At 39.3% G+C, this 24546-nt stretch overlaps 1 protein-coding gene across 15 annotated transcripts in view; it reads left to right on the plus strand.

Annotated features, from left to right (window-relative positions):
- MEF2C (myocyte enhancer factor 2C) overlaps window positions 1-24546 on the plus strand; it is a 191709-nt gene that overhangs the window by 130255 nt on the left and 36908 nt on the right. For 10 of the 15 annotated variants that reach the window (XM_007673187.4, XM_039911211.1, XM_007672694.2 and 7 more), the window contains 2 exons: window positions 12952-13095; window positions 23853-24039. In XM_007673187.4, coding sequence (XP_007671377.1) covers window positions 12952-13095; window positions 23853-24039 — 331 coding nt within the window. Of the gene's footprint in view, window positions 1-12951; window positions 13096-13157; window positions 13296-23852; window positions 24040-24546 lie in introns of all 15 variants that reach the window. The other 5 variants (XM_029066041.1, XM_029066253.1, XM_029066573.1 and 2 more) reach the window with 3 other exon arrangements.

The raw sequence follows: 24546 nt of genomic DNA on the forward strand, positions 1-24546 counted from the left end.
CAGGAGAAAGAAGCTGTGTTGACCTTGGTCAAGTCACTTAACTTCTCTGTGCCTTGGTTTCCTCAGCTGTAAAATGAGGATTCCATACCTGTTCTCCCTTCCACTTAGGCTGTGTATAGGTTAATTAATTACTATATGGAACAGGGAATGTATCTGAACTGATTGACATAACCTACCCCAGCACTTAGGACAGTGTTGACACAGTAAGTGCTTAACAAATACCATAAAAAAAGAAGCAGCAGAAGGGGTAGGTAAACAAATGACTTGCTACTTGAATCCTGGAGCCTCTTCCTGGTCCAGGTAAAATGTGTGTCTCAGAAGAGCATGACAACAAACAGGAACCCTCAGTGGCAGAGGTAAAGGAGGTAGTCAGGAGGGGGAAAAGTATCCTTTAAAGAAAGGAAAACTTTCCAAAGGAGAATTGGAAGTGAGTGGATAAAAAAAAAAGCACAAGACCCTCAGTTGAATTGCAAAAGTAATATATCTAGAGAAAAAGCAACCTGGATTATAACCACATGAGTTATCACTTCAGAAAGAGATCTCAGAGTCATTTTAACCATTCTTTTAAAACATTTATCCAGTGTGAGGTGGCAGCCATGAAGGCCAACTAAATGCTGAGGAACATCAGGAGGGGATTAGAAAACAGTACAACAGGCATAGTTTTGCCATGCTATAATACTATGATGATGATTGAGTCTCCTATCACAAAAGACAAATGCATCTCAGTCTTGAAATCCCAGGTTCGAGAATCATCAGCCACCTGGAATACCACATACAATTCTAATCCTCACATTTTAGCTGAACATTAATCAAGGTAGAGCAGGTACAGAGAAGGGCAATGAAGATGGTCAGAGGAATGGAGACCTTTTCTGTGAGGAAGACAGAGAGTCAGGAACTTTCAGCCTGAAAAAATTTAGGCAGAGAAGGGACAGGATTTAGGATTACAAAATCAAGAAGAGTGTGAAAGCAAGCAAAGAATTGTTCTTTACCAAATTCCATAATGAGAGTACCCTTTAAAGACAGAAAACTGAAGTTTCAAAACCAACTAAAGGAAATACTTTTTTACATAGCAGGCAGTGAACATATGGAAGTCATTAACTCAAAGAATTGTGTAGACACAAATATCCGTAGGTTAGAGAGGAGTTTGGATAAATTCCTGGATGAACAGTCGGTATTCTTGAGAGAAAATTAGGGATGTAGAGGGGAAAAATTAGTGATGTTAAGTGAAAGTAGGTAGTGTTGTGAAGAGATTATTGATTGATCCAGTACCTACAGTTCTTAATTCTTTATATTAATAAATGGACTATGGCTTTATAAGATGTAGTGAGATTTTACACTCCCCTTAGCGGAGAGGTGAGTACTAAAGGTCAAAGAGACATCAATTAGGATGCCAGTTTGGTGAGTGTATTTATTGGGGTCTTGCTGAATGACACGTGTCCTTTGGGAAGCCAGGGAGTGCCGGAGAGGTGCCATCAAGTCGTAGTCAACATTCATTCTGGGCAAAATATGCCTGCTTCAGGTCTTGGATCAGCATTTGTTGATGGATCACATGACAAGCCAACCCTGAGTCACTGAGCAATATTCCCAGAGCCATAAAGTCTCTGAAGTTCTAGTCCAATCTGGGGTAAAATTTGGAATTCCAGACATGTCCAACTCCTTGAGTTTTTATTGCACTGAATTTAAAACCCAAGGTAAAAGTGTCTAATGAATAACTTCTTGTTGTAATCTGCCAAGTGCTTAGTACAGTCCTTTGCATACAGTAAGTGCTCAATAAATTTGTTTGAATTAATGAATAATTTAATATTAACTTTAACATAAATACCATCGATTATTTGAGCACTAAATTAAGCATACAATCATCTTTTATATAGTTGAGAAAAATGGTAAGGCTAACATATAATTGAAGAAGAACAAGTGAGAAAGACCTAAGAGAGTGGAAGAGGGTAAAATAGGGTTAACTGAATTTATTTGTAAATGTCCCTGTTTTTGTAGTGAGTTTGTAATGATTTCATTAAATGGATATAATTTCCATTTATGTAATAGTACTTTCATTTCCTTGAGTAAATCTTAACTAGAATACCTATTTTGGTTCATCTTGGTGACCCGCTTATAGATAAAAGAAACACTAATAATTTCTGTTGTTTTATGGTGTTGTCTACCCTGAAGACATAAGAATAATAATTTTGATTCTAAATTATCTTCATTACTACTGAACTGATAATCATTTATACAAATGACAAAATTAAAACATCACTATTGTCTGTGATCCTATTGCCCTTTATTTTCTCTCAGCCTTTAACCAGATTTAAATAGAAGCACTTGAAATAGGTACAGAATGTAGGGAGTTTCTCTATTTTCATAGGGCAATTTGTTGGACATTTTATATGGCTTGGAAAATATAGCAGACTTTTTCAAAATTATCAACTTAATTTTACAAGATTATGCTCTTTTGATAAATAATGAAGATAGAATAATAAGCATTATAAAGTTTACTGGAGACATGATGTATAACATATTGTTATTCTTAAAAATGTATTAAGTTATCATGGTTTGCTAGGTGTTAAGGATATGTGAAAGAGACCATCTAGTGAAATAGTAATTTTTAGAGCTTTCATTATAAATTTATTTCAAACTTCTACCAAGATATCTTGGCTAATATAGTGGGGAGAACAATATTTCTTTTTCAAGTTTAATTTCTCCCGTGCAAATTTCACAAGAAATGCTAATCTTGGGTATTGCAGAGATTAAGTAAAGAATAGGCAAGGAACTGTTTTAAGAAAGAAGTTCTAAAAGTTAATGTGTGACAAATTTAAATAACCCTGAGATTTACATTATGTGTTTTGCTTTTCAAAATTTGAAAATTGCACTTAGATATGTTTTCCCTGGCAGGAGAAAGAGATTGCTGATGAGTTCACTTAGAGCATACCACAAAAAAACCCAGAGTTGCAGTCCTTGTCTAGAAAGAGAGAGAGAGGCACACACACAATAAGAAAATCCATCTATGGCCATGCTACAGCACTTTCTGCTATGATTGGCTGTTGTCATTTGGCCCTGGCAAATTAGACAACAGGTGCAAAGTCGCTGACAAGGGTGGATATCTAGGATGAGTAAAATTGCTGATGCCTTGTGATAGAGTGTCGTGTCAGATTGTAAACTGCTGAGCTATGACAGAGTGGGAAGCCAACTCACATATTTTCGGATCATTTGATGCTCTCACTCACATTGCTTGTGTCTCTCAGTCTCTTTCTTTTTTTTTCCTTTCTTCACCCTCTCACTCTACTTCTCTCCCCCCAGGATCTTGTCCCTCTCTTTTACTCCCCCTCTTTGCTTTATTTTCACACATAAGTCTCTTTGAATTCCCAGGTAACTAAATTGAAACCCTAGAAGAACCTAGGATATTATCAAAGCATAGGAAATATGATCTTGTCAACTAAGAGTTGGTGTTGGACGTTTGAGCCAGCTAGCCATCAGAATTTTATAGCCTTTTCCTGGATACTGAAAGTTCAAGTATGACCTCATTCAGTATGAGGGAAAGGAAGTACAGTATGGGACTGGAGATTTAAGATCTGAAATGAATATAAAAATTGGGGAAAATTAGCAAGTAAATAAAAATAGAAAAATGAAAGTGTGTACCATGGATCAGAACTTCATGACCATGAGACTAAATTTTATAAAAAGCTTTACTTATTTTTTTTTAATTCATACAGAAAGTTCAATACATGTTATGATGAGATATAGGTATGAGTCTTTTCTGGATCTTGCATATGGCTCCTTGGTTTGTTTAATTTAATAACTACTAAATTAAAAAATGTTTTCAAGCAAGAAAAATCCAGTGTGGAGAAAAGGAAATCATTTGGTTTGATCCTAATTACCCAATAAAATATCAACCAGTGGTATTTATTGAGGGCTTACTCTGTGTACAGCAGTGTTCTGAGTGCTTGGGAGGCTGTAATAGAGTTGGTAGATGCCATCCCTGCCTTCAAGAAGCTTAGAGGCAAATATGTACAACCTGGATTCTAGCAGCATTTGTTGATTTGTAAAAGATGTTGGAAAACAAAGTGCAGTAAGAGGAATGGGTTTTTTTCTGTGAAAATTGAGTCCCATGTAAAGTATCCTTCATAAAGGTTAATATGTGAAGCTGAAGTCACATTTATTTTCCTCCAAAATGCTCTCTCATCTCTTGGTTAGCTGACTTTAGTTTTACCTTTACCTTACAACCCCTTATCTTTGAATTATTAATACCTTCCCTTCATCATATAGTAGTGGTAGAAGCAGAAGCAGTGTGAAAACCATCATGGCCTAGCAGATAGAACACAGGTTTGGGTATGAGGAGGACCTGGGTTCTAATCTTGGCTCTTCCACCTGTTTTCTCTGTGACATTGGGCAAGTCACTTCACTTCTCTGTGCCTCGGTTACCTCATCTGTAAAGTGTGGAGTAAGTCCCACAATGTGAGACAGGGACTGTGTCCAATCCAGTTTGCTTGTACCAATTCCAGGGCTTAGTACAGTGCCTGGCACTTAGTAAGCATTTAACAAAGGCCACAATTATTATTAGTTTTAGTAGTACTAGGATTGGTATTAAGTCCTTCGTGCGTGCAAAGCTCTGTACTAAGTCCTGGGGAAGAATACACAGGTGAGAATTGCGATAGGGTTCTTAGTCCTTCAAAGGTGAGAAACTCATTGTGGGCAGAGAATGTGTCTACCAACTCTGTTATATTGTACTCTCCCAAGTGCTTAGTATAGTGCTCTGCACACAGTGAGCACTCAATAAATACAGTTGATTGATTGAAAGGTGGCTAACGATGAAAATATAAAACAATAGGAACCCGAAATCAAAATAAAGGACAAGGATGGGAATAAATACTAAAATGAGACAAAAGTTAAAGGGCCCTAAGTTTTGAGTTTCTCAAAACTCAGAGTCTAATAGGCACAGAAACTACTAGGGCCTTCCCCAGTATCCCCCTTGGTGGTGGGATTATGTACCACTGCTTCTGTCTCTCCCTCTGGAATGGAGTAAGGCAGGTTGGGATAGAGTCCCCAGGATGAGGTGGTGGGGCAGCCGAACAATTACTTCTTCCATATTTGCTGACATCAGGATTGGATGCCGCACTGCCTTTTTAATGGCTTCAAAAGTGTTAGTCTTATCCACGAGGCTCTCAAGTTTGGTAAGGTTAAGTGGTGCTCACATTAGATGTGCTGATTCAGATTTAAATACTTTTTGCCACTGTAAAATTACCTAGAAAAAATACTTGGCCTCTGCAGACATGGCTTACTCTCAAGATAAACCTGTACTTGCCTTAATTAAGATGCTGTTCTTCCCTGCAGAGTCTAATCTCTATTTTTTTTAAACTGTCACCTATTCTAATAATAATAATTATGGTATTTGTTGAGCACTTACTACATGCCATGCCCTGTACTAAGTGCTGGGATGGATACAAGCAAATTGAGTTGCATACAGTTCCTGTCCCAAGTGGGGCTCACAGTCTCAAATCCCATTTTATAGATAAGATAACCAAGGCACAGAGAAGTGAAGTGACTTGCCCGAAGTCAAAGCAGACACATGGCAAAGCCGAGAGTATAATCCCTGACCTTCTGAGTCCTAAGCCCATGCTCTTTCCACTGCTTCTGCTTCTCATTACAACAAAACTTTCTACTTAATGATTTTGCGAGTGTGTAAAGCACTTTTGCTTTAATAGAGCAGTTCCACATTACCTTGCTTTATGTTCATAATGACTCTGTGGAAAATTGAAAAGCTGGTATTGCTATCCCCATTGTAACTGAGGAAACTGAGGCACAAATAGGTTAAGTGATTTATCTGGAGTTAGAGTGATTTAGTTCCTAGAACTGGGTTATTTCCACTAGACCACACTGCCTCCCATTTTTCCACTTTGAGCCACAGTCGTATCTTGTTTTCCACTTCTTATCCAATTCCAAGGCCTAGTGTCTGACCTATTGCTGAAAACATTGGGGTGAATTCCCCAAGGAGCATCACACCAACCCACCCCATCATCCCCAGCAAAGCCAGTCCTAGTCCAGGTAGCCTCAGGGTTTGCCCAAGGATGAAAGACCAAGGGTGCTTGGGGCTCCCAACAGACGTAAGTCTACCTACTTCTGCAGAGGCAGAGAATTGAATGGGATTTGGCAAGGACATCTATGTCAATGTCAGCCCACCTTGGTGGCTCACAAGGAACTTGGCTCACATTTATTACAGCAACCCTCTGCTCTCCTTGTAACACTTGAATCTCCTTCTTCATCTCATTCCTATTGCTCTATCCCAGGCTCTTCCCCTTTTATAAGTGAATTGAATTCATAGAGCCAGAGTGAAATGTTGACCACTCATTTTCATCCAGTTTATTTTTTACAAGAGCATCCAAAGCAACTGCATTGACCATTAACGCCAGACATGGTGGGGAAAAAGAAATTAAGGTAGTGATGAAATTGTGCATGTCTTGTTGCAGTTATCTGGAACCAATATAAAAATAGCTAGCTTTAGCTAATTACAAGTACCTTTGATCTACATGTATTCTCTTCTGTTCACTGAGGAATGATTAATGGGAAGGTGGCAGTATCAGCCTTTGTGTTCAGTCTGTATGTTCAGTGATGGGGTTTCTCTTAATGATAATGAAGAATTGGTAGCACAAGACTAGCTATTTGTGTGTGGCTCATTTCTCCCCATTCCTTTTAGCATTTAAATAACATCTGTCACCTTCAACTATTTATTAGCATTTTGAAGTACCTGTTGCCTATCATTAAACCATGTTTTGTAGATTCTTGCACCCTTGAGATGAAATAATGCAATGACTGGAAAACAAGGAGTGTTTGAAAAGAGATTCTCTAGATATGAAGTGTTTGTTAGCCTTCAGAAGGAGAAGTATTTTGGGAAGTGGGGAGGGAGGTGCCAGAGTAGATCAAATTCTTGAAGTGGCTAAACCAATTGAGAGCTGTGTGTTAGTGACTGGAAACATTACTGGTGCTTATAGAGTAAAGGCAGAGCTGTTTCTTCACTTTCTATTTAGAGGATGTCATCATCATATTGATCTCCCAGAATAGATTGTGCCCATCCCAGTTTGTTGCCATTTCCTGCTTCATGAGCAAATACCTGAAAGCCATTCATAAAGCCTCCTCATTAGAATGCTAACCTAAAAAAAGGGTCTGCCCCTTTCAAACACTGTTAAGCAGTTAAGGATTTGTCCAGCAACCTGAGAAGACAGTCTCTATGAAGGCCGAGGAGGCCGCAAGTGGATCACTTTCTTCCCATTGGAAAACAGAAACAGTTCTCTTAGGGAGAAAACATTTCTTGTAGGGGAATCTTCAGCAGGTGAGAGCCAAAGAGCAATAGAATTGTTTCTCAAGGACTCCATTCCCCCAAGAAAGAACAGTGAGGAGAGCCCTCAGTGTCCTAGCTGTAAGGCTTATTTCAAATAGCAGCCTCCATGGCACAGAAGTTACACACAAAAACCTGAAAGAATTGTAATTATTTAACCCCCCATTAGCAGCGCATTCAGTTCAGACTGATGATGCACTACCCTGATAAGGAAGGGCATGGTGGATATGATTGAGTGAGGGGTTTTTTTGTCATTTCTGAAACAGCTGTAGACATTTAATGTAATGAAGAGAAAACTGTTGTTATGGTGCCATAGTCACACCACAATATTTAAGATTGTGTCAGCACTTTCATTTTCAGAGGTTTATAATTCAGCCAGAATCATTTGCTCTAGGCAATTATGTGTCATACAAGCTCTCAGCTGAGGATCATATTTTTAACCAGATTTTTTTGCTGTTGTTGTTCCTGGTTTGGTTCCCTATAGGAATTTAAGATAAATTAATCACTTGTGTGTTTCCACCTTGTGCATCCCAAAATTGATTCTTTTTAAAAATTATATATCTTGATAGTTTTTAATGCCCTTGATGAGCCAAGTAAAGTGGTTAAAATAATGTTATTGGATGTTAAGAATGAGTTGCATACATAAAGATTGGATTTGAAAGGAGACTTTTTCTCCACTCTTCTGTCAATGGGTGACTCGGGGCTTTGCCTGTTTGAGGGTCCCTTATTTTCTCTAACAGTAAAATGGACCTGTGAACATAACCTTTAAATATATACGTATATTTAAATCTCTTAACCCATGGAAGTTTTAAATAACCCAAATATCTTTAGCAGTATTTCCCATACTTTCCTGTGACAGATTGTTAATGATGTAGCTAATGGCTGTGGGCATCAAAACTGTGAGAAATACCAATAATATAAGTTGTAGCTTCTATTTTTACTACTTTTTTATTCATTGTAGTCAGTCTGATTTTAAGAGCGTGACCTAATTCCTTACAATCCTGGGGCCCAAAAGCCAGGACTAGTTTGAATCACTACTTCCATGATTGAGGGCTGATGTCTTCTTTTCATGGAGGTTGTGAGAAGTAATGATTTAATGCTTATAAAGCTCTTTGGATTCAAGATGGTATGTGAATATAATGTATGATTGAGCTTTAAAATTTTGCAAAAGGCAGTAACTATATCAAAACCTCATAAAAATGTTGCTCACATGTATGTGGTATATAGATTTTAATGCCAGATGATGTGTCCTTCATAACCCTTATGGTCCACTGTGAAAAATCCATCTGTAACATCAGCTCTATTGCTATACTGCAGCCTATTAAGGACTTTTGGGATTAAAGCTTAGGTACCTGATAAAACTTTAAATAAATGTATTCTTGGTCATGATTATGACATTCTATTATAAAAATGTCTAGAATGCCTTTAAAAATATGTGAGCAGGTAAAAACTAAGTGGGAAATATAGTTTGAATGTAGAATACATACAAAATTGCCATCTACAGGTTGAATCAGAATGGCAGTGATGGAAAGTTTATTTGTATTTATGGATACAGAATACACTCAAATGTATGTTTTTCATGCTGAAATGAGAATAAATACTGGCTGGGGATATATAAGCATAAGAGAGAGTTTATACATACATGTTCAACCACAAAAATACCACTTAGTTAACCAGAGAAATTGTGTCCAAGAGAGGCAGGTGTCAGGGAAGGAGGGAACTTTAATAGGGGTCAGACATAGTTCCTGTTCCACATAAGACTCACAGTCTAAGGAAGAGGGAGAGTAGGTAGAGTAGGTATCAAATCCCCATTTTACAGATGAGGAAACAGGCACAGAAAAGTTAAGGCCACACAGCAGACAAATGCCAGAACCAGGATTAAAACAGAGGTTGACTTCAGGCCTGTGAGGACCTAAATTTGCAAATGAGAACCTTTAGAGAAAAGAAGAAAAATGATGTTCAGAGGATTTTTTTTAATTTTTTTTTTAAGTACAGCAAGCCCACTTTTCCATTCAAGACTCTGGGAGACCCGTAGGGGAAAGTTGCTTTCTGGTGAAGAGGTGGAAATATTTATGAAACATGTTCAGATAGTCCTAGAAATTATAAATCCTACAATATTGTCAAATTATTTTATCATATAACAAAATAGGATTGTACATTTAAGCATCACACCATATGATGCCAAACTGTTATCCCATTTTTTTTATTTTGCTATGCTCTACCATACTATATAATAAATATTCACAAAGCAGCAGTGTATTCTGGCCTTATAAGAAAAGGGTGTTTTCCCTAGTTTGATCTAAAGACACTAAACTCCAGAAACTCATTTTAAGTATGTGGAATTGCTTTCGCATTGACAAGATCAAAGAATTTTAATATCTTAAGGCCGACACTCCACCTTTAACTCATGTTGTGGGTTTTTTCACCCAATAGCGTCAATTAAAGATAGAGTGTGATATCAGCATCAAATTCCCTTGGTTTTTTTTTTTTGTCACAGTTTGAGCTCTATTTAAGTAGTATTTTTTAATAAAGATGGTTTCACTGCTCTGCTTTCCATTAAACAGATACGCATTGGAACTGACCCTCTTTTTCGAGGCTTTTCTAAGGGATCAAGAAAATTCTCATTTATGGTTGATCTTTTAATAACCTCTGAAATGGCAGTGGTGATATCATCATAATGCAAAAGTGCAATATTAAAATCTGATATACAATGCCTTATCACCAGCATGTGCATTGTAGAAGAACTCAATAATATTAGTGGTATTTGTTAAGTACTTACTATGTACCTAGCATTGTCCTAAGCACTGGGGTAGATACAAGAAAATGAGGTGAGACAGTCCCTGACCCACATGAGGCTTACAGTCTAAGAGAGAGGAAGTATAGGTATCAAATCCTCAATTCATAGATGAGAAAACTGAGGCACAAAGAAGTTAAGTGACTTACCTAAGGCCACACAGCAGGCAAATGGCAGAACCAGAATTACAGCAGAGGTTATCTGACTCCAGACCTGTGTGTGCTATCTTAAATTTGCAAATTGCAACCCTTCCTGACTTTAAAGCCCTCAGTCACCATGCCCCCTTCTATCTTGCCTCACTGATTTTCTACTACACCCCAGTATACTCATTTTACTTCTTTAAAACCAACCTACTCACTATACCCTGATTTCATGTATTTCATTGCTGACCTCTCACCTACATTCTGCCTCTGGCCTGAAACTCCCTTCCTCTTCATATTCGACAGACCATCCCTCTTCCCTCCTTCAAAGCTTTATTTAAATCACATCGCTTCCAAGAGGCCTTCTCTGATTTCCCCTACTCCCTCAGCCTTCTGAGTCACCCTGGCACTTGGATTTGTACCCTTTAAGCTCTTGATATTCACCACATCCTCCACCCCACAGCACTTATATTAATATCTGTAATGCATTTGAATTTCTGTCTCTCCCTTTAGTCTGTAAGCTCCTTTTGAGCAGGGAACATGTCTGCCAACTCTCTAAAGTGGTACTCTCCCAAGTACTGGATACAATGTTCTGCATACAGCAAGCACTCAATAAATATGATTGATTGTAAAACACCGATCATAGGGGTGCTAAGGTGCCAGCTTCTTGGAGGACCATGGTTGCATACTGCCCAGTGACTTTCTGAACTGGAAAATGATGCTGGTGGGATTTGTTAAGTGCTTACTATGTGGTAACCCAGCTCTATAGACTATAAGCTCTTTGTGGGCAGGGAATGTGTCTGTTAACTGTTATATTGTCATTTCCCAAGTGCTTAGTACAGTGCACTGCACACAGTAAGTGCTCAATAAATGGGTTTGACTGACTGAGTCCTGGGGTAGATAGAAGATAATCTGGTTGGACACAATCCCTGACCCACATGGGCCTTACAGTCTAATTGGGAGGTAGAACCGATATTGAATCCCCATTTTACAGATGAGGAAACTGAGCCCAGAAAAGTTAAATGACTTGCCCAAGATCACACAGCAGGCAAGTGGCAGAGCTGGGATTAGAACCCAGGGCCTCTGACTCCCAGACCCATTCTCTTTCCCTTAGGCCGTGCTGCTTCTATAAAATGGAGGCCTTCTAGCAAATCCTGCTCCTACTAGACCCCACTCCTCCTCAAATCCTGTCCTCTAGAGGGATTTGTCCCATGCTCAAAAAAAGACGATGGTACCTGTGCTATCTAGCAATTCTCCTCATGAAGAATGAGGGCTAGCCTAGTCTGAGAGGGTCATAACATCTGGGTACTGGGTTGGGCTCAATGTCACGGCTAAGAGTTTGCAGCCGTGGTGGTAGTCATTATACGACCTAGATCAATGCTCCAAAATAGGTCTCTTAAAGCCTTAAGTGGAAGCTGCCACTTTTGGTAGTTACAGGGACTGCCAGCAGCCAGCAAGTGTTATTCTCTTTGAACCAGAAATATTTCCCCCCTGCAGCTTCAGAGAGCACCTTTGTTACAGCATGTGGAGTCAGAAGAGGAGAGTAGAATTTATTATTACCTATCTTAATAGAGTGTACTGCGTATAACTGGCAGCTGACAGTTGGGGATTGGGGAATGAAATTAGAATCCAAGCCTCCTGACTCAGTCTTGTCCTAACCATTAGACGATGCTGCCTCTATGTTGCTACAGGCTTTATTCTACTGAGAGTACATACAGCCTAAACCTTCATTCCTGAGAACAGGAGATTGAGGGGAGAAAGAGAAGCCCTAAATTTTCACTCTCACATATTAGGAGACTGTCCTTTGGTCACCTACCCAGACAGATCAGTAAACAAAGATAGCAGAAACCAGGAAGGACCTTTGATGGTTGGTTGGTAATTGACTTCCATGACCTAATTTTTGATGTTTTTCATCTCTGTTACAGAAATCATTGGTAATGCTGTAAATTGTGAAGAGGCTGCCACTACAGCTTTTAATTCAGCTGTTTTGACTTTTCTTTCATCATTTGTTGTAGCAATGTATTTATATAGTAAATTTCAGCATTTTGCATGGGTAGAGCTGTAACTAAACTTAAAAAAAAGCAGGCTTCAGAACAAACATTGTGTCTAGAAGCTCTTAATCGGCGCTGCATAGCGACATCAGCTATTTTTTCCTCTCTCTCCCACCTTGTTCTGTCAAGAGCACCCTGTCAGGAGTGGCAGGGCACCATTAGTGTCATCTGTTCTATTACATTCAAATCAGGAATTTGGTTTAAACACTTCTGCTTCAGTCAGGATCACAGATTCTGAAATCATTGTGCAACGTCCTGATTTCTTCCTCCTCCTCTTGGAAGACTGCAGAATGTTGCAATTTGCAGCTTCTAGTTTATCCTTCCGTCATTTTCTCACTCGAGTCTTGCAGTTTAAGTGGACATTATGCTCAGTGATATAATCCTCTAATGTGATTTCTTATGTTGGGATGTATATGTTGTCTGGTTTCTTCCTTCCACTGTTTACAGCAAGAAGCTAGTTTCAGAAGGATGAGGTCTTTGCTAACTGGTAACTTGTTGACCCAGTAGATCTCTTTATGATTCTTTTCCTTGATGTAATATGTACCGTCCTTGAAATACCAGGCAATTGAAGCAACTGTAATGGCCCTGAATCTCTCTTACAGCCTTTGTCAAGGTTTGAACTTTCCAAATTATGTATTTCAGACGTTGAGAAAGAAAGGACTTAATGGCTGTGACAGTCCCGACCCCGATGCAGACGATTCAGTAGGTCACAGCCCTGAGTCTGAGGACAAGTACAGGAAAATTAATGAAGATATTGATCTAATGATCAGCAGGCAAAGATTGTGTGTAAGTACTCAGAACACCCTTTCATACTTTTTTTACTTTTGATATCTCTCTGAACCTGGCAGGCATTGAACAAGAAAGAAAACAAAGGCTGTGAAAGCCCCGATCCTGACTCCTCTTATGCACTCACCCCACGCACTGAAGAAAAATACAAAAAAATTAATGAAGAATTTGATAATATGATCAAGAGTCATAAAATTCCTGTAAGTACCGAAGGTAGATGGCTGGTCTGCTGATAACTGCTGCAATAACATACCTTAACCCTTTCAGTTCTGGTTCATTATTGCAAGCATTTCAATAGTCCACACATGCAAAAAGGCAGTTTATCAGGAAAGAGTCTTACCCGTAGCCATCCTTTGATTTATTATTTAAAAAAACTTCATTAAAAATACCTGGCCATCCTACGTACCGAAGCTATACAAAAAGCAGTAAGAGCAGCCTACAGCTGAAAGCATTGAAAAGGAAGTGCGGTATTATATGATTGCACTACCCTGATTGGTAGAACTTACAGACGTGATAGTTTCACACTCTTCACCACACAACTTGCACAAACACAAAAACACCTGGAAAACACTAGAAATCACCTATGGATAGTTTTAGCAACACACTAAATACTTCCTGAGGTGATGCTGGAAACACACCGAGAACCGAAATTCTCTAATTTCAACTGACAAAAGGAATTTCATAGATCATCTCCTACAGGAATTTCAGTTCCTAGGCCTACATATTAAATTCAGTAACGGCACTGAAGGGTTAAAGCTAATTGCTCGCTGCAGGGATACAGACTGCATGAAAACCGAATGGTAAGATTCAAACCTGTTTGTGTGCAGGGTGATTTTATAGCTTCATCAAAAAATTTGCTTTTGCCTACTTCAACATTATCCATGCTTTAACATTTGGCTAAAATTTGTCTTAACCAAATCAGAATCTCTAACAGTCATATGCCTTGCCAGATATCGAAGAGAAATAACTCTGCATGAGCTATTTTGTTTGCACACATTTAGGAAAAAAGAATACTCTCATCATTTTAGCAATTTTAAGTTTGTGACACACTGAGGAAACTCGAGGCATACATGTTCTTCAGTGTCTATTTGGTGCACAATCCTAATCTTATTTAAACTTTGCGGGGTTAATTTTCTTTTAAAAAGTTCCTTTTTTGGTCAGCTAAAAATAGCACTGTTAAACTGACGAGATAGGTCTCCATGGCAGAAACGTTCGGGCAATTAAAAGCATGATCCAGAGAAAGAGACACTGCACTGTTCCAAAATGAGTGCCGTCCCGAATTGAATGAATAGATATTTTAGATTATAATATCATATTCTATGAACAGATGTACTTTAAGCTTGATATGCTTAGAATGCATTTGTTTATAGAATATATTATTTACAAATATGATTAATATGTACATACATGTATATATGTAAGACAAAGCAGAATGTATGTATGTATGTAAGAAATAAAAGCAAGCTCTTTCTTTTCTTACATAAATTTTATGCCATCAAATGAACTTTATATAGACTGAAATGTGAACATACAATACATTGGGGGGAAAATGTAAAATATGCTATAAAGCTGAAAATCATTTACTTCAGAGCAGACACTTAATAAAATTCCAGTATCTCCCACCAAATGATACTGAAGAATTCTGTTCCCTGGATATCTTGAGGAATTGGACACGTAATCCTCAAAACGGAAAAGAAGAGGAAGAAGACACGCTATTCTCTGCTAAAGCAATCTCTCCCTAGCCCTCTGGGAATACAGTTGTCACCGTAGCCTTCCAAGATAATTCCAACCGTGCTTGGCAGGCATAGTCACCCTGGGAAGCAAGGCTCCCTCCTGTGTCTCCGCTCCCTCCCTTCTGCAGAGATCTGTGCATTCTGTGAAAAAGAAGGCCAAGGGAATATTTAAATGGCCCTTGCCGAAGCAGCTGCCTAACATGTAGAGGGAAGAGAATTAGGCTAGATGGATTCCATAGTGAGCCCAAAAGTGAATATAACCCACTAGTCAGCCCAAAAGTGAATGGAAAGGCTTATTAGAATTTGGTAGGGGAGTTATAGGTAGGATATTCCTTTCCTGCTTATGTGTATTAGCTTCCAGGGTAAAAGGGCAGATTTTGTTCTATATTCTTTAGGAGTGGTTGCAGTGGTAAGGTCTCTCTGGCTCTGGTTGTGGAGGGAGTTTATAAAGCTGTTCTAAATCTAGTATGGCAATGACCAGGGCACTCCCTCTTGGCCTGTGGAGCAAATTGCCACCACTTTTTTAAAACTTAAAAAATATTCTTTTTGTTTTTCAAAGACCCTGTTCAAATGCTCACAGAGTCTCTTTCCTTCAAAAGTAGAAACTCTGCTGCAGTTTGAATCTGCTAATGGAGCAAAATGTACGTCGTTTCAATGAGAACAGTAGGCCAGTGGCACTTAGGGTTAGCACTCTCTTCTAATTCCTCATTTGCATGGAAATGAAAGATTTCCTAACAATTCACTTTTTCTGTCATGGAGCAGCATTTCTTCAACATGGGGTTTATTACCAGGTCTCCCTCCCTCCTAAATTATGGTCGCATGGGGACAGGAACTGTGACCTATCCAATAACCTGGTACCTCCCCATCATTTAGTACACTGCTTGGCACAGAGTATGTGCCTAATAAATACCTACATAATAGTGATAATAGTAATAGTAATTTTAATATTTATTAAATACTTACACTGTGCCAAGCACTGTACTAAGCACTAGTGAAGTCATAAGATAGCCAGATTGGACACAATCCCTGGCCCTCATGGAGTTAACAGCCTAATGATAGGAGAGGAGGCTTCTTACCCCCTTTTTGCAGATGAGGAAACTGAGGCACAGAGCAGCTAAGTGACTTACCTAATGTCACAGGAAAGGGCAGTGACAGAGTGGGGTTAGGTCCCCTGTCTCCTTACTCCCAGTCCCCTGCTCCTTTCTTCTATCTGGTGAATTTCTCTTCCAAAAAAGAATGTAACAGTTGTAGGCGATGTAAATCAGTGGTTCTGGCCAAAAGGAAGGAAAGTAAGGATGATCATGCATGGTTCCAAGAGAATGGACTAGTACAAGTGGTGATTTATGGGATAGCAGTTGTCAAAGACATGTAAAACCCAACTGAGCCCAATTCTCCCAAAGATTAAATTTCCCTCCTGCTAATTAAGCACTCTTGTAGAAGCAATAGCATTTTGGGCTCCCTAAGGGATCATTAATGTGCTGCATTGCATACGTACAGGAACAATACACTCCAGTGCCCTTATGGTCTGAAAGTGAAAAAGTTCTTCCCAAAGTATCTAATTCACCCAGGAAATGAACTAAGGTACTGGTAGAATTGGGGTTATTGTGTAGAGGTTATCAGGTGATGGAAACCCCCCCTCATTTGATGATTGAATAGAGCAGAGTAACCTGTACCTTCTTATAGAATGGTGTAAATATATTTGGACCAATATGTTAATCAGCCCAGATTTCCCCTGCCTGTACAGATGTGATTTCCCTTCCAGGTGCTCAGCCCTGAGAACTCCATAACAAACCATTTTTAATTAGTAAACTGATTTCGTGTTTTAAATATTAATAGCATAGACCAAGTATGAGATATTTTCAAGTCCCTTCGTTTTAATAAAAACTAAGCTGAAGTGTGGATTCAATTTCCATTCACTTTGAGGAATCTGTTATCACTCAATCAATAACAATTTTAATGAGCACCCAGGGTATGGCAAGTATCATAAATGCAAAATATGAGCTTCACAACAATGATTTTTCACTACCATTTCAATTTATTATAGTAATAACTTAGCTAGTTTGTAATAAGGGTATGAAAATAAAAGAAGGGACAGAGAGACTGTAAGCTCATTATGGGCAGGAAATGTGTCTGCTAATTCTGTTGTATCATACTCTTCCAAGCACTTAGTACAGTGTTCTGCACGTAGTAAGTGCTCAGTAAATACAATTGATTGATTCATGTGGAAAAAGTCTGCTCAAAAGATGTCATATCAATTTCTGAAACTCATTTCCCAAAATGTGTTATATTTTATCCTTCAACTACTGGAAGCATCAGTATCATTCACCAGGCTGACATCATCCATCTCAAACTTAAAACTCCATCTCACCAGTTATAACTCTGCCCTCTCCTCTGCCCAGCAACAATACTCTCCACCCTTATTAACTCCCATGTCCATTGCCTCTTTCAGACTTTTAACTCCCTCCTGAAAACTCTAGATCCCCTGCGTCTCCCACCGCTTACCAAGAGTGACTTAGCCATCTATTTCTTGGATAAAATTGAAACCATCAGGTGTGATCTTCATAAAATATTCCCTGCTCCTCTCCAGTCCCACACTCCTCCTGTCCTTTCTTCTATTCTCCCATCATTAGCAGTTTCTCAAGAGATCTCCCTTCTTAAAATTTTCCCACTTCATCTGTACCTCTAACCCCATACTTTATTCACACTCTTGCCCCACACTCTTCTTCCCTTCCAGACTATCATTTACAACCACTCACTCTCCAATGGCTTCTTTCCCATGACTTGTATCTCCTATTCTTAAAAAAAAAACCACCCTCCCTTGACTTCATGGAACCTTCCAATAATCACCTCATCTCCCTCCCATCTTTTCTTTCCAAACTCATCAAGTAAGTTGTTTACACCCACTGCCTCTATACTTATTTTCCTCCAATTCTCTCCTTCAATGTGGATTCTGCCCCCTCTACTCCGTGGAAACTGCCCTCTCTAAGGTCATTAATGACTTCCTTCTTGCCAGATTCAGTGGCCACTTCTCTCCTTCCTTGTCCTTCTCGATCTCCCAGTTCCTTTTGATACTGTAGACCACCCCCTTCTCTTGGAAACACTATCTAAACGTGACTTTACAGACTGTTCTCTCCTGGTTCTTCTCCTATCTCTGTGGCCACTCTTTTTCAGTGCCTTTTGCCAGTTCCTCTTCTGCCTCCCACACCCTCAACTCTGGGAGTCTGTCAAGGCACAGTTTGGGACCATCTCTATTTTCAGTCTACACCCACTTCCTTGGAGAACTCATTCACTACCACAGTTTCAACTACCGCATGATTCCCAAATCTGCCTTCCTTCTCTTTCCTTCTCTACAGTCTTGCATTTTCTCCTGCTTTCAGGACATCTCTACTTGTATGTCCCACCAACATCTCAAATTTAATTTGTCCAAAACAGAACTCCACATATTCCCACCCACATTCTGTCCTCCCCAAGACTTTCCCATCATTGTAGACAAGACCACCACCCTCCTTGTCTCAAGCAATATCCTCGAATTATCTCTGTCATTCAACCTGCTTATTGTCTTTCACCAAGTTCTTTCAGTTCTGCCTTCATAACATCTCTAGAATCTATCCTTTCCTCTCCATCCAGACTGCTACCATGCTGATCCAAGCATTAATCATATTCTGCCTTGACTATTGTGTCATCATCCTTGCTGATCTCCCTGCTTCCTGTCTGTCCTCTCTCTAGTTGATACTTTACTCTCCAGTCTGGTTCGTTTTCCTGAATAACCTTTCGGCCCACGTCTCCCCACTACTCCAAAACTACTCCAGTGGTTGCCCAATCATCTCATCAGACTCCTCACCATTGACTTTAAACCACTCAATCAGTTCTCCCCATCTTACCCTACCTCACTAATTTCCTACTACATCACAACCTGCTCATTTCGCTCTGCTAGTGCCAACAGTGCCAACCTACTCACTCTACCACGATGTCATCTATCTCGTCACTGACCCTTTGGTCATGTCCTCCCTCTGATCTGGAACACCCTTCCCTTTCATAACCACCAGGCCATGTTCTCCCATCTTCAAAGCCCTACTAAAATCAGATCTCCTCCAAGGGTCCTTCCCTGGTTTATCCCCTCATCCACTGTAGTCAACCTCCTCATTGCCTTGCCTTTGCTTTGAGTCTGTACCCTTATGCATGTTATTACTCACCCCACCCGTACACAGCACATATGTACATATCCTTACACTCTGTCATTTGCCAATCTGTAATTGATTTTAATGTCTGTCTCCCCCTTTAGACCATAAGCTCCTTGTGAAGAGGGATAATGTATACCAACTCTATTGCATTGTATTCTCCCAAGCGCTTAGTAATCAGTTTTTCAAACACATTAAGTGCTCGGTAAATACTGTTGATTGATTGATTGACTGGAAACATCATAGTCTAGTGGAAAGAGCAGTGGACTGAGAATGAGGAGACCTGAGTTCTAATTCCAGCTCCAACGCCCGTCTGTTACATGACCTTGTGCAAGTCACTTAGTTTCTCTGTGCCACAGTTTTCTCACCTGTATCTATTCTCCCTCCCTCTTAGAGTATGAGTCCTATATGACAGAGAGACTGTGTTTAATCTGATTATCAAGTATCTACCCCAGGGCTCTTCACAGTGCCTTAAGTACTTAAGTACAGAGTAAGTGCTTAATAAATACCAATATTTCTACTACTATTATTTTATGATACCCAAATTCAACTTTCAAATTTCATTTAAAAAACATGCTCTCTATATAGCCCAAGCAAAACAAGAAGTGACATGTGCTTCACAAAATGTATATCTGTCTTGGATTAAATTGTCTGCAGTGAGTGTGAGGAAGGTACCAAATTTCGTACATATTTAGTCAACTCTACATTTGGATATTCCTGAAAAAATACAGCCAAAGACTGCAGCAACAAGGCCTTACTTTTTCCTCTAATGAGAGGCAATCAGCTTCCTAGAGAATATTCAAGGATTATGTATTTTATGGGCCTCAGGCATCTGATAACAATTACACATTTATGTGTCATTATAATGTACCATTATTAGAAGATTGCTGAGAGCATTTTTAACAAAAATAGCCCAGGAAAAACCAGCTCTAAGTAAATGTAAGTATATGAGGATACCTATTGTGTTCCTGTCCTTGTGCTCTTTGCTTTCTACTCCCTGTTAGTAAGTTAGATGGTGAGAGAAACCCATTAGCTATTTTGCCACTAAGGTACCATTTACTGCACCACAGAGATAATACATATTTTTACTCAGAGCTAGGTTCTTTGGGGCTATTTTTATTACCTATGTTCTTAGTAATCCTCTCCTGAAGGTTCATTATAAGTACAAATAAATGTGTAATTATGATTGGATTACTTTGGCAGCCTACTAATTGTTACCCATGTGATCTGAAGAAGTTTTCGAGCTCTAGTCTCTCACCCCCACAGGTGAACCAAAGGGCCTTTATTCTGTGGAGTTTTCCCCTCCACAGAGTTACAGTGTAGGGAGCACTGTCCCATCTCTGTCCCTCCTCATCCCCCAACACCCCCATTAAACAAAACCTCCACGCAGGTGAGCCCACAGCAACATGTGGTGCCATATGTGGCTGGTCCAGTTCCTATCTCTGCTCAGTTTTAGCAAAGGCAAGCATCACTGACTACCGTCCAGCCTGCATATTTTGCTCTTTTAATGCCAGCCTTTTCACTGTACCTCGATCTCCTCTACCTCGCTGCCGACCTCTCACCTACATCCTGCCTCTGTCCTGGAATGCCCTCCCTCTTTACATCCAACAGACAATTACTCACCAACCTTCAAAGCCTCATTGAAGACGCATCTCTTCCAAGAGGCCTTCACTTACTAAGACCTCTTTTCCTTTTCTCCCACTCCTTTCTATGCCACCTTGACTTGCTCCTGCACCCCCCCAGCCCCACGACAATTATGTAAATATCTGTAATTTCATTTGTATTAATGACTGTCTCCCACTCTAGACTGTAAGCTTGCTGTGAGAAGAGAATATGCCAGTTGTACTATTGCACTGTACTCTCCCCAGCACTTAGTACAGTAGTCTGCACACAGTCAGTGCTCAATAAATATGATTGACTGACTGACGTAGGTGAACAGACGCGGTCTCCAAAAGTGATGATGACTTTTTAAAGTGTTCAGAGGAGCACAGACCACTCCTCTAACCAGACAATTAGGGGAATCCTTGTGTGCTTGATTCGCTAAAGAAACATGAGGGAGAACAGCAAGAATGCTCTGGGATCGGGGATGGTGGGGGAGCTGAAGCTGCACTCCCAGATCTGCAGATTGTTGTGTGAGGGACTCTTAAAGGATGAAATGAAGCTGTACTTTGTCAGTTTAGAAACTAAAATATGATTACTTGGATAATATGATGAAGTAATTTAAAGTTAAACAGCCAAAGGTCCATTTAAACAGGATGTTTGTATCTACAGAGATGTACAGAAAGTTAAATACCCACCATGAGTTGTATTACACTGAGAGTCTTGGGAGTGAAGTATTCACTTGAGTGGGTTTAATAATATGGGTCATGATCTTTTACAGTCCACAAGGGTGCTCCAATACCTAATTCACAATTTGGAATCCTGATTACTAAACAGGATGCTTTGCTCAACTTGTGACTGTTTTTAACAATGAAACAACAAAATATACATATAAACTTGCAAAAACACCAGGGAATAAGATGTCCACACAAAAAAAATTGAATTTGGGGAGAATTTTCCAGTGTTTCTAAAAGTGCAGTGAATTTCTTAAGGGCAGGGTCTTCTTGTTCTATTGTACTTTCACAAATGCTTAGTACAAGGCTCTGCACACAGTGTGTGCTCAGTAAATATCACTGATTGATTGACATTCATTCATTCATTCAATAATATTTATTGAGCGCTTACTATGTGCAGAGCACTGTACTAAGCGCTTAGAATGTACAAATCGGTAACAGAGACAGTCCCTGCCCTTTGACGGGCTTACAGTCTAACTGGGGGAGACAGACAAAAACAATAGCAATAAATAGAATCCATTTCGTCCATTGGATTATGAGGTACTTGAGGGCAGGGAATGTGTGTCTTGCCTCTCTTGTACCTCCCAAGGTTTTAGTATGCAGTGTTTTCCACTCAGTAGTCACTCAATAAATTCCATTGCTTGTGGATTGATGCCAGTGTAGAAACAGCCAAAGCATCTATCCTGAATAAATGGTTTTTAATTGTCTTGGCTAACCACAGAATAAAGTCTTATTAATATGTCCCCTATTAGAAAATAGTGAAACTAAAATATTTTCCACTGAATCAGACAGAAATTTTAGGAGGCTCCAGAGACAGAGAAAGAGAGAGACTCCATAAGTGTTCACTGTCACTTTCAAAATAGACGTAGCAATGCTCTAGGGAGAAGTAAGGAATGAGGTAGGATAGAAGACCTAAAGCAAATAGAGCAGAGGAAGGTAGTTAGAAATACCCTCACCAAAGAATCATAAAAACACTGTGAGGTTTCAGAGTGGTTACAGGACAGCCAAAAATGAAATGTGGAAGCCCAAAAGAGATTGCCATGACTTTTCCTCTTTTATAGCCACACTGTCATAAATGCAACTACTTCACTAGCCATTCTATAAAAATTAGAAATACAGATATTTATGAAATATTGCTTATGTTTGCAGTCCAATATTGTCACAATCCTGTAACAATATGTCTGTTAGATGTTCTTGGCAGCATATTAAAAAAAATGCTTCATTTCAAATGCAAAAAAAAAATTGGAACTGTCCAAAAATGATAGTTCCCGAGATAAAAATGAAATGTCATAATTGTATGAGGTTGCATAAAGTTGTATAATTATCCTCTGCTTCCTGCTGTGAATTGTTGTATAACGGTCCTCGGCATTGGTAAAATGTGGTCACCGTCCACCAGCTGCATTTCAGTAACTTCCATAAAGCAAACTTAGTAAGTTTGGCTTGGTAGACTTGTACTGTAGAGATATGTCAGGAGGACTGAGTCACTGTTACAATCTACTTTCAGCCCAAAATTTCCCCAAATTACCAATCGGTCAATCAGGTGTATTTATTGAGCACTTACTGTGGGCAAAGCACTGTGCAGAGTTGATAGACACATACCCTTCCAACAGTAACCTTAGTTGAGCAGAAGTGGATACTCTCTCAAATACTTCAATGCTCAGCATCGAGTGAGCACTCAATAAGTACTGTTAATGGAATGATTGTTTGGATTTGGGGAGGGACATCAATATTGACTGCCAAAGCTCCCAGGTTTTTTGGATAGCTTCCAACTCTTTACTTTATTATATGCTGGGGTTACTGAGATCAGTAAAAATTTCTTGTGTGATAAAGAGAAAAGATACATGCTGAAGCGATGAGAAAAATATTTTGAAATATTAACTACCGTTTGTGCAGTGCTGAACTTTCTATCTTAAAATGTCTTCTTCCAACATTTGCTTTCTGTGGAGATACTTTTAAAGTAAGAACAAACTTTATAAAATTCATTAAATATATAGCCATTTACATGATTGGAGATCATTTCGTATTATGAAATTTTGGCTTATTTAAGCACTTAAACTAAAACTTTCTTGCATTCCACTTCTCATTTTTCTCAATGCAGTGAAGTCATTCCAGTCATCCACCTTTGATCTTGCAGTAGTCATTTGTGACACCAGATTAAAATATCATAAGTGAACAATTATCACCTCATTGAATTAAATAAAAAAGATGAATCCTAATAGAATGAGGTTTTGTTTTAAACAAAAGTGATACGATTTCTAAGATTCACAAAAGAAATGTACTAGGAACATTTATGAAAAGTGTATTCTTCACTTTAAGAATATCAAACCTTCCTTTATGGCCTTAGAGGTAATTAAGCAATTCCTTCTTGAATTCTTCTGGATTTTTATCTTAAAAAAATAAAATTTCAACCACCAGTTACAAAATATTGGAACTAAAAATAGAAAAACTGTACTTTAAGACTGTTGTGCTTCAGTACTATTCTTGTCTTTATTTCCCTTTTTCTGCTCACACAGGCTGTTCCGCCACCCAACTTTGAGATGCCAGTTTCTATCCCAGTGTCCAACCACAACAGCTTGGTATATAGTAATCCAGTCAGCTCACTGGGCAACCCCAACCTCTTGCCACTGGCCCACCCTTCCTTGCAGAGGAATAGCATGTCTCCAGGTGTGACACATCGGCCCCCAAGTGCAGGTAACACGGGTATGTACTATTAAATATCGAGGGTCAGTAAATCAACTTCAGATGGTGCTTTAGCTGTTATTCCTTTTTAGTTACTTTCTTCCAAGGGCCGGAAGACCGTGTTTCCTTCCATTAGTCTAAACCATTCATTTTACATTACTAAGAGAATTTTTGGAAGGTTAGAGGCAGCACAGCCTGAGGGAAAGAACACAGGAATGAGGCTCACAAGATCTGGGTTTGAGTTTCAGCTCCAGTTGTTCAGTCAGTCAGTGGTATTTATTGAGCGCTTACTGTGTGCAAAGCACTGTACTGAGTGCTTGGGAAAGTATAATACAACAGAGTTGGTTGACGCTATCCCTGCCTGCAAGGAATTTGCAGTTTATGGGCCAAACAGACATTAAAATAGCGGCAAAGAGAGGAGATAGAAGCAGCGAGGTGATGTCTCGGGCTGGTTCGACAACAAACCAGGCCCCAGCCGGCGACTCTCTTTGCTCAGGCAGTACTCGCCCTCCTCTCATCTCCTTTCCT

Source organism: Ornithorhynchus anatinus, chromosome 1 (assembly GCF_004115215.2).
Source record: "Ornithorhynchus anatinus isolate Pmale09 chromosome 1, mOrnAna1.pri.v4, whole genome shotgun sequence".
Lineage (NCBI taxonomy): Eukaryota > Metazoa > Chordata > Mammalia > Monotremata > Ornithorhynchidae > Ornithorhynchus > Ornithorhynchus anatinus.